This window comes from Onychomys torridus, chromosome 6, assembly GCF_903995425.1.
Source record: "Onychomys torridus chromosome 6, mOncTor1.1, whole genome shotgun sequence".
Lineage (NCBI taxonomy): Eukaryota > Metazoa > Chordata > Mammalia > Rodentia > Cricetidae > Onychomys > Onychomys torridus.
The window spans coordinates 70,016,993-70,030,548 of NC_050448.1; the positions used below are offsets into that span (position 1 = coordinate 70,016,993).

General features: G+C 44.5%; 1 protein-coding gene across 3 annotated transcripts in view; it reads right to left on the bottom strand.

Annotated features, from left to right (window-relative positions):
* Positions 1 to 13,556, bottom strand: part of Gabpb2 (GA binding protein transcription factor subunit beta 2) — a 33,324-nt gene that overhangs the window by 10,827 nt on the left and 8,941 nt on the right. For all 3 annotated transcript variants that reach the window (XM_036189525.1, XM_036189524.1, XM_036189526.1), the window contains exons 2-5: positions 9,755 to 9,894; positions 8,040 to 8,207; positions 7,300 to 7,494; positions 1,742 to 1,892 (exon numbers count right to left, since the gene is read on the bottom strand). In XM_036189525.1, the coding sequence (XP_036045418.1) occupies positions 1,742 to 1,892; positions 7,300 to 7,494; positions 8,040 to 8,207; positions 9,755 to 9,862 (622 nt within the window). In that variant the 5' untranslated portion in view covers positions 9,863 to 9,894. The remainder of the gene's footprint in view (positions 1 to 1,741; positions 1,893 to 7,299; positions 7,495 to 8,039; positions 8,208 to 9,754; positions 9,895 to 13,556) is intronic.

Sequence of the window (13,556 nt, forward strand, 5' to 3'; positions counted from 1 at the left end):
TTCCTTTTTTTCTTAAGTTCTAGGATTGAATCCGGTGTTCTGTACATGGTAGGCAAGTTCTGTATCAGTGAGCTACATTCTCATCAGCCCAGTTATTTATTTTTAATCTATTTGAGACAGGCTCTCATTGTGGAGCTCAGGCGGGCCAGAACCTTTTGGTAGCCTTCCTGTCTTAGTTTTTGGAGTGCTGGAGTACAGAAATATAGTGTCACCATACTTTACTATTTAGATGGGGTTTTGTTGGGGCATAGTGTCACCATACTTTACTATTTAGATGGGGTTTTGTTGGGGCATAGTGTCACCATACTTTACTATTTAGATGGGGTTTTGTTGGGGCGGGGGAGAGCGTTGTTTGTTTGAAAGAGGGTCTCACTATATAGCTCTGGCTGTCCTGGAACTTGCTCTATAGACCAGGCTAGCCTCGAATTCACAGAGATCCACCTGCCTCTGCTCCCCGAGTGCTGGGACTAAAGGCCCACACCACAATGCCCAGCTTTGTTTCTGTTTTAAATTAAGAATATTTGCTGGGAGGTGGTGGCGCACACCTGTAATCCCAGCAGTCGGGAGGCAGAGGCAAGTGGATCTCTGTGAGTTTGAGGTCAGCCTGGGCTACAAAGCGAGTTCCAGGACAGCCTCCAAAGCTACAGAGAAATCCTGTCTTGAAACCCCCCCCCCCCCCAAAAAAAAGAATATTTAATTATTTCCCTCAGCAGTACCACACTGAGAAACTTGCATTTCCATTTTAGATTCAGGTACAGCTTTTCCCCCCCTTCATCAACCTTGAACTTCTGATTCTGCAGCTCCTGCCTGCCTTCTTTGTGCTATCAAGTGGTTTATGGAGTAATGGGACGTTGCACATGCTAGGCAAACATGTCAATATCTTAGCCCAAGGCATAACCTCTAGTTTGCTCAACCGTTTGTCAATTACATAGACCAGGCTGGCCTGGGACTGAAACATTCTCCTGCCTCTGCCTCCTGAGTGCCAAGATTAAAGGCCTGGACCTTCTCACTTAGATTTTCCAAACAAGGCCTAATGTAACAGATACCGACCTTGAACTCATGATCCTCCTGCCTCCCCTCCTGAGTGCTGAGGTTCTAGATATGCATCACCATGGCTGGCAAGGTGTAGCCTTCTTTTCTTTCTTTAAAAAAATTTTTTTTGAAGACACAACTTTTTGACACATAAATCTGAAGAATATTTTGTTTTTAACAGTGTTCATTTATAATCCTTTGATAATAATTTCTCACAATCTTCCTTTTCCCAGAAAGAAAAAAGCCTTGGCTTTAAAAGTTGTCATAAAGCTGGCTATGGTGGGATATAACCCCAGCAATTAGGAAGCTGAGGCGAGGACTGCTGCAAGTTCAAGGCCAGCACGAACTACACACTGAGTCCAAGGCCACCCTGCACTACAGTGCGACGCTGTCTTAAATAAACCAAACAAACAGCAGACAGAAAAAGATCGGGCTGTGAAAACAGCCCAGCGTGAGGCCGAGTGCAGTGTCTACACTGACAAACAAGAGTTTGAGAGATAGTTTCACTTTTGCACTTGTAGTATTGGAGATTTAGCTTATGGACTTACACACGCAGCAAGTGTTCTATCTCAGACCTTTAATCCCAGCATTATTTAGGGAGTATTTTTTATAAGACTGGGTATTAGACAGAATAACCATTCATGTCTAGGAAAATGGGATTCTGCTCATTTTGAAGCCTCAAATAGACGTCTCATTATCAGAATATTACCTGAGGTTGCTTTGGTGTTGGCTGAAGAAACAAAGCTGGCGAGGTTAACGACCTCTCCAGAGGTGAAGATGAAGGGAGCAGTCACAGTCACAGGGTTAGTCACTGGGTTGGCTCTCTCGGGGGTTACGTTCACCTGATTCTGCATTGCTTCCTGCCAAACAAAGCAGGGCACTTCCGTCAGAACCTCAGTCACAGTCACTGAATGGCCCCTCCCCACCAGAGCTCTACCAGGCAGAACTAGCCTGGCATACAATGTCCAGGGAGCTAGGACTGCTGCTTTCCTCAGACTAGAGGGAGCTCCTTTCTACCTGAGAAAGCAAAGGTGCATATTCACAAAGCCTTCTGCATGCTTCATTGAACCTCTCTGCATGTTTTTAAACTTGAAAAAAAAAGAAGGGAAGGAAGTGGTGTGGACAGTCTAAAGGGTAATTTGCAGCACTGATATTCTGTGATCAATTATCTGCAAGACAAGGTGCTAGCAGGAGATCCCTGGAGAGAACAGAATTCTCTCTAGGTTTCAGCCTACAACCTGTTCCATTCTGCCACTGAAGAAATCCCTCAGAGAACACCTAACAAGCAGGTAAGTGGGTAGCAGATTTCCAAGTCTAATTCCACATGCTACACCCTTGCTTCTGAGGAGGTCTGCTGCACTGGGTGAGAAGATGCTTATCTTTTAGTGTCACTCTCAGAAGTTCTCTGCCAACACCTTAACTACTCAAAAGTGCAGTTATAAAGGACTTTGGACAATAGCTGGAAGTTGAGGAGATTAACCAGTCTTTGGAAAAGCATGTCATGAAAACAAACAAAAACTGAGAATGCACAAGCAGCTATGTTTTTATATGTAATTACCCCTTGACCGAGAACTTCAATTGAAATAGATTATTCATTCCCGGATACTGTAAAGTTCTTTCTTCAGTCTGCTACTGGTACCCTCTACCAGCTTCCAGAGGAAGCACTCACGCGCAGGCTGGCCTAGCCTGATGAGAGCAATCATGCTATTTATCACTGTCTTCTCCATCCAATGTGTGTACCAACTCCAATTAACTTCTTAAAACAATCACACAAATCCTTAACTTGAGTTTCCAAATCCAGATGTGGCCGTTCAAACCTGTAATCTCAGCACTCCAGAAGCTGAGGCAGGAGGATCACCTTGAATTTGAGATCAGCACAGGCTATATAGCAAGTATGAGATAAAGCAGGGCCACACAAGATCATCTTTCAATGCCCACTCAAAAAACCTTCAGCCTTGGGTGGTGGTGCAGCTTTAATCCCAGCACTCAGGAGGCAGAGGCAGGGGGATTTCTGTAAATGTAAGGACAGCTGGGTCTACAAAGCCACTTCCAGGAAAACTAGGTTATAAAGGGAGACCGTCTTAAAAACATACACAATAAACAAAAAAAGCTCCTACTATGTCCCACTGCCCACATAAGAAACTACCTCACTGGTCATGTAACAAGATCACATGTATAACTCCCAAACTCCAGGTCCACTGCTCATTCTCTAGATACATAACTACAAGTGTTCTTTAAACATTCCAGGTTATTGCACATCTGTTTTCGGTTTGTGCTTTTTCTAGAATAGAGGAACTTTTTTTCCTGGAAAATGAATATAATTTAAAAATGTCATCCCGTTTCTGTGTGTGTGGAGACTAGCAAACAACTGGCACCTGCACCACATGGTCCAGGGGTCAAACTCGGGTCATTAGACTTGGCAGGTGTCTCCAGCTGAGCCATTTCACTGACCCAATTATTATCTGCCCGCCTTTAAATTTATTTATTTATTTTTTTTTAAGACTCTCTATGTAAGCTGGATGGTGGTGGCACACACCTTTTAATCCCAGCACTCAGGAGGCAGAGACAAGCGGATCTCTGTGAGTTCAAGGCCAGCCTGGTCTATAGAGCACAGAGCAAAATTCAAGACAGCCAGAGTCACACACAAGCCAGAATATTGAAACACTCCCCTTCCAAAAAAAGACTCTGTGTAGCTGCTTGGGACTCAGTATACAGACTGGACCAGACTAGAAGGAGACACACACACACACACACACACACACACACACACACACACACACATATACGCGCGTGAGGGTTAGAGTCAGTTTTCACTTTCCAGCACATGGGCTCCGGGGACAGAACACAGGGTGTGTGGTAGCAAATGCCCCACCCACTAAGTCATCCCCTAAATTTAATTTGTTTCTTTTTTCTTTTTTTTTTTTTTGGTTTTTCCAGACAAGGTTTCTCTGTGTAGCTTTGTGACTTTCCTGGATCTCGCTCTGTAGACCAGGCTGGCCTCGAACTCACAGAGATCTGCCTGCCTCTGCCTCCCGAGTGCTGGGATTAAACGTGTAAGCCACCACCGCCTGGCAATTTGTTTCTTTTAATTTAATTTTTGATGGCTTCAGGATCTGTCTTTGTAGGGACAGCTGAAGGGTGTGTGTGTTTGTGGAGAGGTGAGGAGGTGAGGGTCTCTGCCTTTCAGGTCTGGGTATATGTTTCCCTCTGTGTGGGCTTGGGGAGAGATACACTGAGGCATCATCACACAGACACTTCACAAATACAGGGTGGTTGTTTGTTGGTTTGGATTTTGGTTTTTTGAGACAGGGTCTCCAGCAGTCCAGGAGGGACTTAATTTGCTAGGTAGCTGAAGAAGAGTTTGAACTCCACCCCTCTTGTCATCGGATAATCCACAATGGTGGATATACAGGTACGTGCCTCCTTGACTGGACAGTGACTGTATGTTGTGTGTGTGGGACGGTGCAGCCTGAGGACAACCTTCAGTATTGTTCCTCAGATGCTATCTCCCTTGTTTTCTGAGGTAGGCTCTCTCACTGGTCTGGAGTTCATCAAGTAGGCAAGGCTGGTGGCCAGCAAGCTCTCTGCTTCCCCAACTTTGAGATTATAAGCACACTGTTTCCACAGCTGTTTTACAAATGTTTTTGGTTTTGTTTTAAAGACTTATTTATTTATTATGTATACCAGAAGAGGGCGCCAGATCTCATTACAGATGGTTGTGAGCCATCATGTATGTGGTTGCTGGGAATTGAACTCAGGACCTCTGGAAGAGCGGCCAGTGCTCTCAACCTCTGAGCCGTCTCTCCCGCCCCTTACAAATGTTTTAATTACAATTTATTTGTTGTGTATGTACATGTGTGCACTAGTGTGCCAAAGCACACATATGCATGAGTTCTAAGGCATGAGCTCCTCTCATTTACAACATTCTCTCTAAATTGGAACAACCGCTCCAGAAAGCAAGGAGAGGCTGACCAGCAGAAAGCCGCATATCAGAGAAGAACAGAGGCCTGGAAGATTCTCAAGGGCCTACCAACAGTGTGAAAAGGAGTGAATAATTGTTGGGGTGGACACTCTGACCAGCCACTCCAGAAAGAGATGTTAGGAACTGGCTGACAGCAGGGTAGAGGGCTGCAGGGCTCCAGTCTCCCACCCTGGGGTGGGTGTTCTGGTGATGGAGCTGCTTTTGTTATCCCTGCTCCTTGTGAGACCCCCTCATCCACACTTCTGTTAACAACCCCAATCAAAACTCACTGCTTCACCACATTGGATTTTGGTGCAGCCCACGGTTACTCTGGTCTGTTACAGGCTCCCTTTCTGGAGAGAGAGGAGACGTGTGTTGTGTCCCCAGGAAAAGTGTCACTCGACAGCAGGGCTGGGGACACCTGCAGGGGTTGAGTTTCTCCTTAGAGTCGGGCACCAGGGGTTAAACTCAGGTTGTCAGAAGTGGCAGCAAGAGCCTTTACCCACTGAGCCACCTCACTGGCCCACACCTGGCTTTTGTGCATGGGTTCTGGGGTCAAACTCAGTTCCTCAAGTTTACAAGACACACCTTCTCATCTAAACTATCTACCAGCCCTAGAGAGTGACTTTCTTATTTAAAATTATTTTCTTTTTAATGTGTGTATGTATATGTGTGTGTGTGGCTGTATGAGTTTATGTGCACCATGTGTGCACAGGTGCCAATGAAGGGCAGAAGAGGATATGGGATTCCCTGGCACTGGAATTAGGCAGTTGTGAACTTCCCTATGTGGGTGCTGGGAACTGAACCTGGGTCCTTTGTAAGACTGGAAAGTATTCTGTTATTTCTTTATTTTTGGTTTTTCAAAACAGGGTTTCTCTGTGTAACAGCCCCAGCTGTCCCAGAACTCACTCTGTAGCCCAGGCTGGTCTTGAACTCAAAGAGATCCACCTATCTCTGCCTCCCAAGTGCTGGGACTAAAGGTATGCACCACCACTGCCTGTTAGTAAGTATTTTTGATTGCTGAGCCATATCTCCAGCAGCAACAATTCTTTTTTCTTTTCTTGAGACAGGGTCTCACTATGTAGCCCTTGCTGGACTGGAACTTGCTTTGTGAGGTCACCAAAGTGACCTCCAACTCAGACTCAGAGATCTATGTCTCTCCCTACTGAATGCTGGGATCAAAGGAGTGTGCCACTATGCCCAGCCCGTGACTTTCAATTTAGTTTAACTAGAAATGGAAGTTTTAATGGAGAGAAAACAATGGATTGTTGTAGCATGAATCTTAAAAAAGTCTTATTAATAAAAACAAACCTGGAGCCAGGTATTGGGGTAAATACTGAAAGATCAGAGAGACAGAACAAGCCATTGCCACCTCACCTCACCAATTCCTCAGCTGATCCTGTTTCCTCAGACTGGAAGCCTGAGTCCTCATCCAAATGCATCTAAGCTGAACTGCTGCTCAAAAGCCTAAAAGTTTAACCAGGCTCTAGTTCCTGATCCTCATGCCTTAAATACCTTTCTGCCATCACTTCCTGGGATTAAAGACTCTTGTTACCACACCTGGCTGTTTCCAGTGTGGCTTTGAACTCACAGAGATCCAGGAGGATCTCTGCCTCTGGAATGCTAGGATTAAAGGCGTGTGTTGTCACCATTTTCTGGCCTCTGTATCTAGTAGCTGTTCTGTTCTCTGACCCCAGATAAATTTACTAGGGTGCACAATATTTTGGGGAACACAATATCACCACAGATAGTCAAATAGATGTTCTTTCTGTTCTGGCTGCATTTTTCCATTTAACCCATTTTTAGAAGAAAAAAATTATTCATAAATTGGGCAACTCTCGGGACAAGAAAAGGTTTGTAGAGTTCTGCTCTGGAACGGCAGCACTGAGTATTTTGAAAATATCCTTTTCTACTTACCAGGAAGGATTCAGGACTTTCTATAGTCCTTTAAAAACAACAACTGAGTGCAGGCCTGCTTGGAGAGGCTAGCTTGAGCTTCACAGGGAGGCTGTCTCAGAACAATGGCCAGGCACACTAGCACAGTCTATAAGTCTAGCATATGGGAGGCAGAGGCAGGAGGATCAAGAGTCATCTTTAGCTACATACAACATTTGAGATCACCCTGGGCTACTTGAGACCCTGTCTTCACTAGGGTGTGTGTGAGAGAGCTCCTAATACAGAATCACATGAGTGAGGCATGATAGAAGTGCCATTTTAATAAAATGGGGAAAAGTCTGTTTTAATTCAGCTCTCTCAAAATAATCTGTAAGTTGAAGTGTACTTTGGGGAATATAAAGGAACCATACCTGAAGGATGACCAGAATCTCAGGGTTGTTTTTCTCTAGTGCTATGTCAAAGGCAGACTTATCAAATTTGCTAAAGGCATGGACATCAGCTCCATATTTGATAAGCAATTCAACAACATCTCGGTGGTGATGCTCTGTGGCCCAGTGCAAGGCCGTCATCTTCAGCATGTCCTTGGCATTCACATCTGCACCGCTCTGTCCGAAAAAAAGCATCTTTTCAGTAGCTGTTGGTTACAGGAGCTCAGGCATAAGATCCTATTACAACAGGGATACTTCACTTTAGTTCTTACTTAAAGAATATCAAAGGTTAAAACATTTCTTAAGTCCGTCTGAATGTGGAGACATTATGCTTTCAATGAGTGGGTCTGCTAAGGACATCACTGGGAAATTCTAACAGATGGTTGAGGAAGGGCGAAGGAACAGATTTTGTTGCATTTATTAGCAGAGAGCTGAGTAGGGCCTGAAAAAAAAAATGGGCACAAGTACAGAGAACACCTACAGAAAAGGAATGAGGAAAAAAATCAATAAAATCTGTTTAGCCTTTGAAAAACTAGAAAACAAATTCATCTTCCCGACTCTTGAAACACAATTTTCATGAATAAATTAATCTAGATAAATAAATAAACAGAGATGCAACTTAATGACCATCTACTCTCAAGCGTTTCCTATCGCTATTTAAGAAAAGCTATGGGGGTGAACGTCTGTTTTACAGCACAGTCCCACCACCTTCCTTGCTTTACCCTGACAAGCAGCTCCACGATGTGTGCATGTCCGTCAGCTGCAGCCATATGCAAAGGGGTCCTGTCCACTTTGGTCCGGGCATCCCTGCTGACACCTGCTCGAAGGAGCACCTCTGCTGTAGAATAATGACCATACTGGGCTGCAAGGTGAAGAGGTGATGTTCCAAGCTGTGGGAAAATAATACTCACTGAATTCTCCTGTGTGTAGAACTGTACCATTTTTGGACAGAGATATATGAACAAGAAATGAATCCTATAGTATTCATCCTTAGAGAAAGAATCTTACTGGTCAGATAAGACTGAATAAATAATAAAATTTAAAAATTAATGCATGGCTTATAACATAGTTTTTTGTTTTTGTATCAAAAAGAATATTCTAAACTGGGTGGTGATTTGGTATGCTTTTAGTCCCAGGACCTGGCAGGCAGAGGCAGGTGGATCTCTGTGAGTTCAAGTCCGGCCTGGTCTACAAAGTGAGTTCCAGGACAGCCAGAGCTACACAAAGAAACCTTGGCTTGAAAAAACCAACCAACCAACCAAACAGTATTCTGAGCTGGGTATGGTGTCATGTGTCTTTAGTCTCAGCACCTGGAAGGCAGAGGTAGGAAGATCTCTGTGAGATGGAAGCCCAGGACTGCCAGGGCTTCATTGAGAGACCCTGTCTTAAAACAAATAAATAAACAAATTAAAAAAAAAAAAAAAAAAAGAACCAGTTGGACCCTGAAGTTATAAATTAATCATATTACAATAATCATTACTCCATCATAAAAATTGCTAACATCAGCCAGTGTGTAGAAAATCTGTGAACATGGGCTGGAGAGATGTCTCAGAGGTTAAGAGCACTGGCTGCTCTTCCACAGGTCCTGAGTTCAATTCCCAGCACCCACGTGGTGGCTCACAACTATTTATAATGAAATGTGGTGCCTCTTCTGGTGTGCAGGCAGAAAAGGGTTTCTCTGTGTAGCTTTGGAGCCTTTCCTGGAACTCACTCTGTAGCCCAGGCTGGCCTCAAACTCAGAGTCCACCTGGCTCTGCCTCCCCAGTGCTGGGGTTAAAGGCGTGCGCCACCACTGCCACCTGCCCCCCTGCACCTTTTCCCCCCCTGTGACAGAGTCTTCAAGCCATAGTTAATCCTCCTGTTTCTACCTCCCAAGTGCTGGGATTAAAGAGGAATCTAACTATCTGGCAGCGGTGCTTCATGCCTTTAAACCCAGCACTCAGGATTTCTGTGGGTTTGAGGCCAGCCTGGTCTACTATGAAGCAAGTTTCAGGACAGCCAAGACTGTTACAAAAGCAAACAGAAAGAAGTATACAACTATGCCTGGTATGTGTAATATTTACTTTGCGTGCATGTGTATGCATGTACACACACAGGTGTAGATGTGTGAAGGTCAGTGGACAACTTTGGGGAGTGTTTTTAGTTTGTTTTTGAGACAGGATCTCATGTAGCTTTGGCTGTCTTGGAGCTTGCTATGTACACCAGGACGGCTTCAAACTCAGAGGTCTGGACACCATCACAACTGCAAATGAAAATATAAAACTAAAGGGAAAATGCGCACCATTTCACAGCCTGCAATCACTACTGTACCTGACAGGCAACGTGCACACTGGGAAAATAAGAAGGGGATGACCCAGGAGAGGGAACCGCCCGCCTGCTCAGCCCAGGGCAGGTGAAGGCGCAACTGGAACCAACTGGGGCCTTCTACTAACCGTACCCAGTCTGTGGTGAACGGGGCCCCGCTGGCCATCAGCGTCCTCACTTCATCATCTTGGCCTTTCCGTGCAGCTTCTAGAAGCCTCTTCCCCAGATCCACCAGAGACATCTTTACGCATAGGAACCACAGTACCCAGGTAGCTGCAATGTGAACAAGGAAAGCAGTCGTCTGTAAGATGTCTTCTTGCTTTTGGTTCGTTTTCTCTAAGACATGGTTTTGTCATGCAGTCCAGGCTGGCCTGTAACGCACTATGGAGCCCATGAAAGCATGGAACTCAAAATCCTCCTTCCTCCACACCCTAAATGCTTAGCTATAGACACATACCACCATAACCACAGTGAAATGTATTCACAAGCTGTCTTTGTCTGGGGGACAGGCGCTCATGAAGCCTACACTGACCTCAAATTTGCTATGTAGCTAAGGACAGTCTCGGAACTTTTGATCTTTCTGACTCCACTCCCAAGTGCTAGGATTACAGGCTAGTGTCACCATACCTGCCCTTTTTTTACTCTGAGAGTGACCTAGCTCAGCCACAGCTCAGTTAGGCCTTGAATCTGTGATCTTCCTGCCTCAACTTCCCACGTAGCTGGGACTACAGGTTTTCATCACCAGACTCAGTGGAGTAGAATTTTAAAGAACACAGTCCAAAACGTGCACCCTGATTTCCAGGCAAGGCACAAGGATACCTCTCTGTGAAACTGCTGCTTGGTAGAATGTTTGAGTTAATCCCCCCTACACAGGGCCTGTAGCACACGACTGGATTGGATGAAGAAAGCATAATCATTTCAGTACAGGGTGTGACCACTCCTGATTCACTCAGCCTTTGATGAGCTCAAAAGTGACCAATTTCAGTAAGAACTGCCTCAGTCTCAAGCCAGTCCCTCTGGAAGATATAAACGGCACCAGGCAGGCTTGTGAGATGGCTCAGCAGGCCAAAGTGCTTTCCAGAAAAGCCAGATGACCCGAGTCCTATCCCCCAGAACCCTTGGTAGGAGAGAACTAATTCTGACTGTAAGTTGTCCTCGGTACGCATGCAGTGGACATGCATCCTACACAATCAACAATAACAAATAAAATATTTTAAACAGAACACTGGGCAGGGCACATGGAAGTAGTCCTCTCTGGGAACCCCTCCCACTCTAGGGAGTTTTCTGTTCCCCTATTAAGAAGCATCTTTTAAAAATAAATTGCAGCTGTTAATCTTTTTGTTTTCTAGCTATGGCAAAATGATACAATGCTAATCAACGTTTACAGAGAGCAAACTTTTTTTTTTTTTGGACAGAAACTCTGGTAGCCCAAGCTGACGACCTTTAATTCATCATGTAGCTGAGGATGACCTTCAACTTCTGATCCTCCAGTCTTCACTTCCCAGGTACTGAGATTATGTGCGAGCGATACCACAGGCAGCATGGCAAGAATAAACTCCCACTAGCCAGTGATTTGCTTAGGACAGCAGTTTAAAAATGTGGGTTATGGCTCCTGAGCCATAGTAAATAACCTTACAGGAATCCATGTGGTCCAAACTATTTTTGCTGTCATACTGAGGCATCATTTGATGTATTTAAAAGCATCTGAGCATTTGTAATGATAGTGAAATGTCATAGAGGATATAATTGCTGTTGCCTTTGCCCAAAACAAATTGTGGAATAAACTTACTGTCTTCACTGCCATGTGCTTTGGCGGGGAAGGGAGATGCTATTTAAGCGAGTCCTTGCCTGAAAGCGGTACATACTGTAACCCTAGGACTGAGAGGAGGCAGGAGGATGACAAGCACAGTCAGATTCAGCTCCAGTGAGTTCTAGGCAGGCCTGGGCTACGTGAGGGCCAGTCGACATTTGTTTTCCATTCTCTCTCTGTCTCTGTCTCTTTTGTTGGTTCTCCCTGTCCACTCGGGTCATCAGGCTTGGCAGAGGTCACCTATGAGCCACCTCCGAAGTCTGACAACCTGAGTTTGACCCCAGGATCCACACGGCAAAAGGAGAGAAGTCTCCCCAGAAAGCTGTCCTCTGACCCCCACACACGCACCAGCTAAGGCCTACAACTGCAGCAATTCCAGTTCCTTGGAGGCTGAAACAGGAAGATTCCAAGTTTGAGACCAACCTGGACTATATCATGAGACCCCTATTTCAAAAGACAAATCAAAGGCTAGGAGAGAGCTCATTTCAAAGAGGGCTGCTTAGCATACCAAAGCCCTGGGCTTAATCTGAGCATGATAATGCAAAAGTTCAAGGCCTATCGGGACTATAATATAAATTCAAGCACAGTTTGGGTAATTTAGTGAGACTTGTCACAAATTAAATAGTAAAAAACAGCTCAGAAGTAGAACACTTCTTTACTATGTGCAAGGTTCTAGGTTCAAGTCCCAGTACAGCCAAAAATAAAAGTATAAGACAGACAACTGTTTTTTGTTTTTTAAAATATTTATTTATTATTTTATTTTATTTACTATTTTATTTATTTGTTTATTTGTTTGTTTGTTTGTATGTATGTATGCAATATTCTGGCTGCAGGCCAGAAGAGGGCACCACATCTCATTACAGATGGTTGGATGGTTGTGAGCTACCATGTGGTTGCTGGGAATTGAACTCAGGGCCTCTGGAACAGCAGGCAGTGTTCTTAACCTCTGAGCCATCTCTCCAGGCCCAGACAATTGTTTTTAAGGTAAACAGCACAAAGATTCTTTCGATATGGTTTCATATTTTTTATTATTTTAAAAATTATTTGTGTATGACTATTTTTGCCTACATATATGTCTGTGCACCACCTGCATTCAATGACCTCTGGAGGTCAGAAAAGTGCATCAGACCACCTGGAACTGAAGTGACAGGTGGCTGTGAGCTGCCATGTGGGTGCTGGGAATCAAACCTATGTCCACAGGAAGAGCACTCAATACATTTAACTGCTGAATTATCTCTTCAGCCCTTGCAACTTTTTTTTCTTGGTGCAGAGGACAAAACTTCAGGTATTACCAAGCTAAATTACCAATCTTGCAACTAACTTTTAAGAAATTACCACATATCTTGTGAGCAATGTAATACATGACAGAGTGCTTGTCTAGCATGCATGAGGCTGTATGGACCACAAAAAAAAATTACTACTTGCCAAGCTTAGCATCAAAGAATACCTACCATCAGCTGGAAAAGCTATTAAACAGTTAGGTGTGGCCAGACCTGCTGGCTCATGCCTGCAACTCCTGTGCAACTATCCTCACAGGAATAAAGAGTCTAAAAAGACCAGTGCCCTCTCCTCTGCTATCAGACTATGGAGACAATAGACTTCAGTGGAACTTTCCCCAGGAATCTCATTTTGGGAGAAGGAAAAGGCTGAGCCCAGATGCCAGGCAGAGAAAGTTGTCACCTCAGAAAGACCTCACAATTCTGACAACTTGTCAGATCACCTTGCAGAAGATAGGGGCCTATGACAGTCGTTGGGGCCACACCTTGACCAGGAATGGTTAGTTATGCATACACACCTTCTATCAATCTAAAATTCATGTTATGTCAGAACCCCAAAACAGAAGGTGTTTCTGGACCTCTTTCCAGTATGGCCACACTGAATAAATAGTTTTCTGCTTTTCATTAGTAATGGTGAATTTAATTGACATATTTGAGGATGGGTGGCCAAGCCTACCTGGCTTGTTAGAGATGCTAGGGCCCAAGCTCTGACCCAAACACGTATGGTAACAATTTTGGCAAGCCATGGCCAGGGGAAAACAGTCATCCACTCACTGCCAATGCAGAGGAAAGGCTGAATGGTACCAGCAGCTGCTAGGGTCGCTTTATTCCAGAGGCTTCTTTCTTTC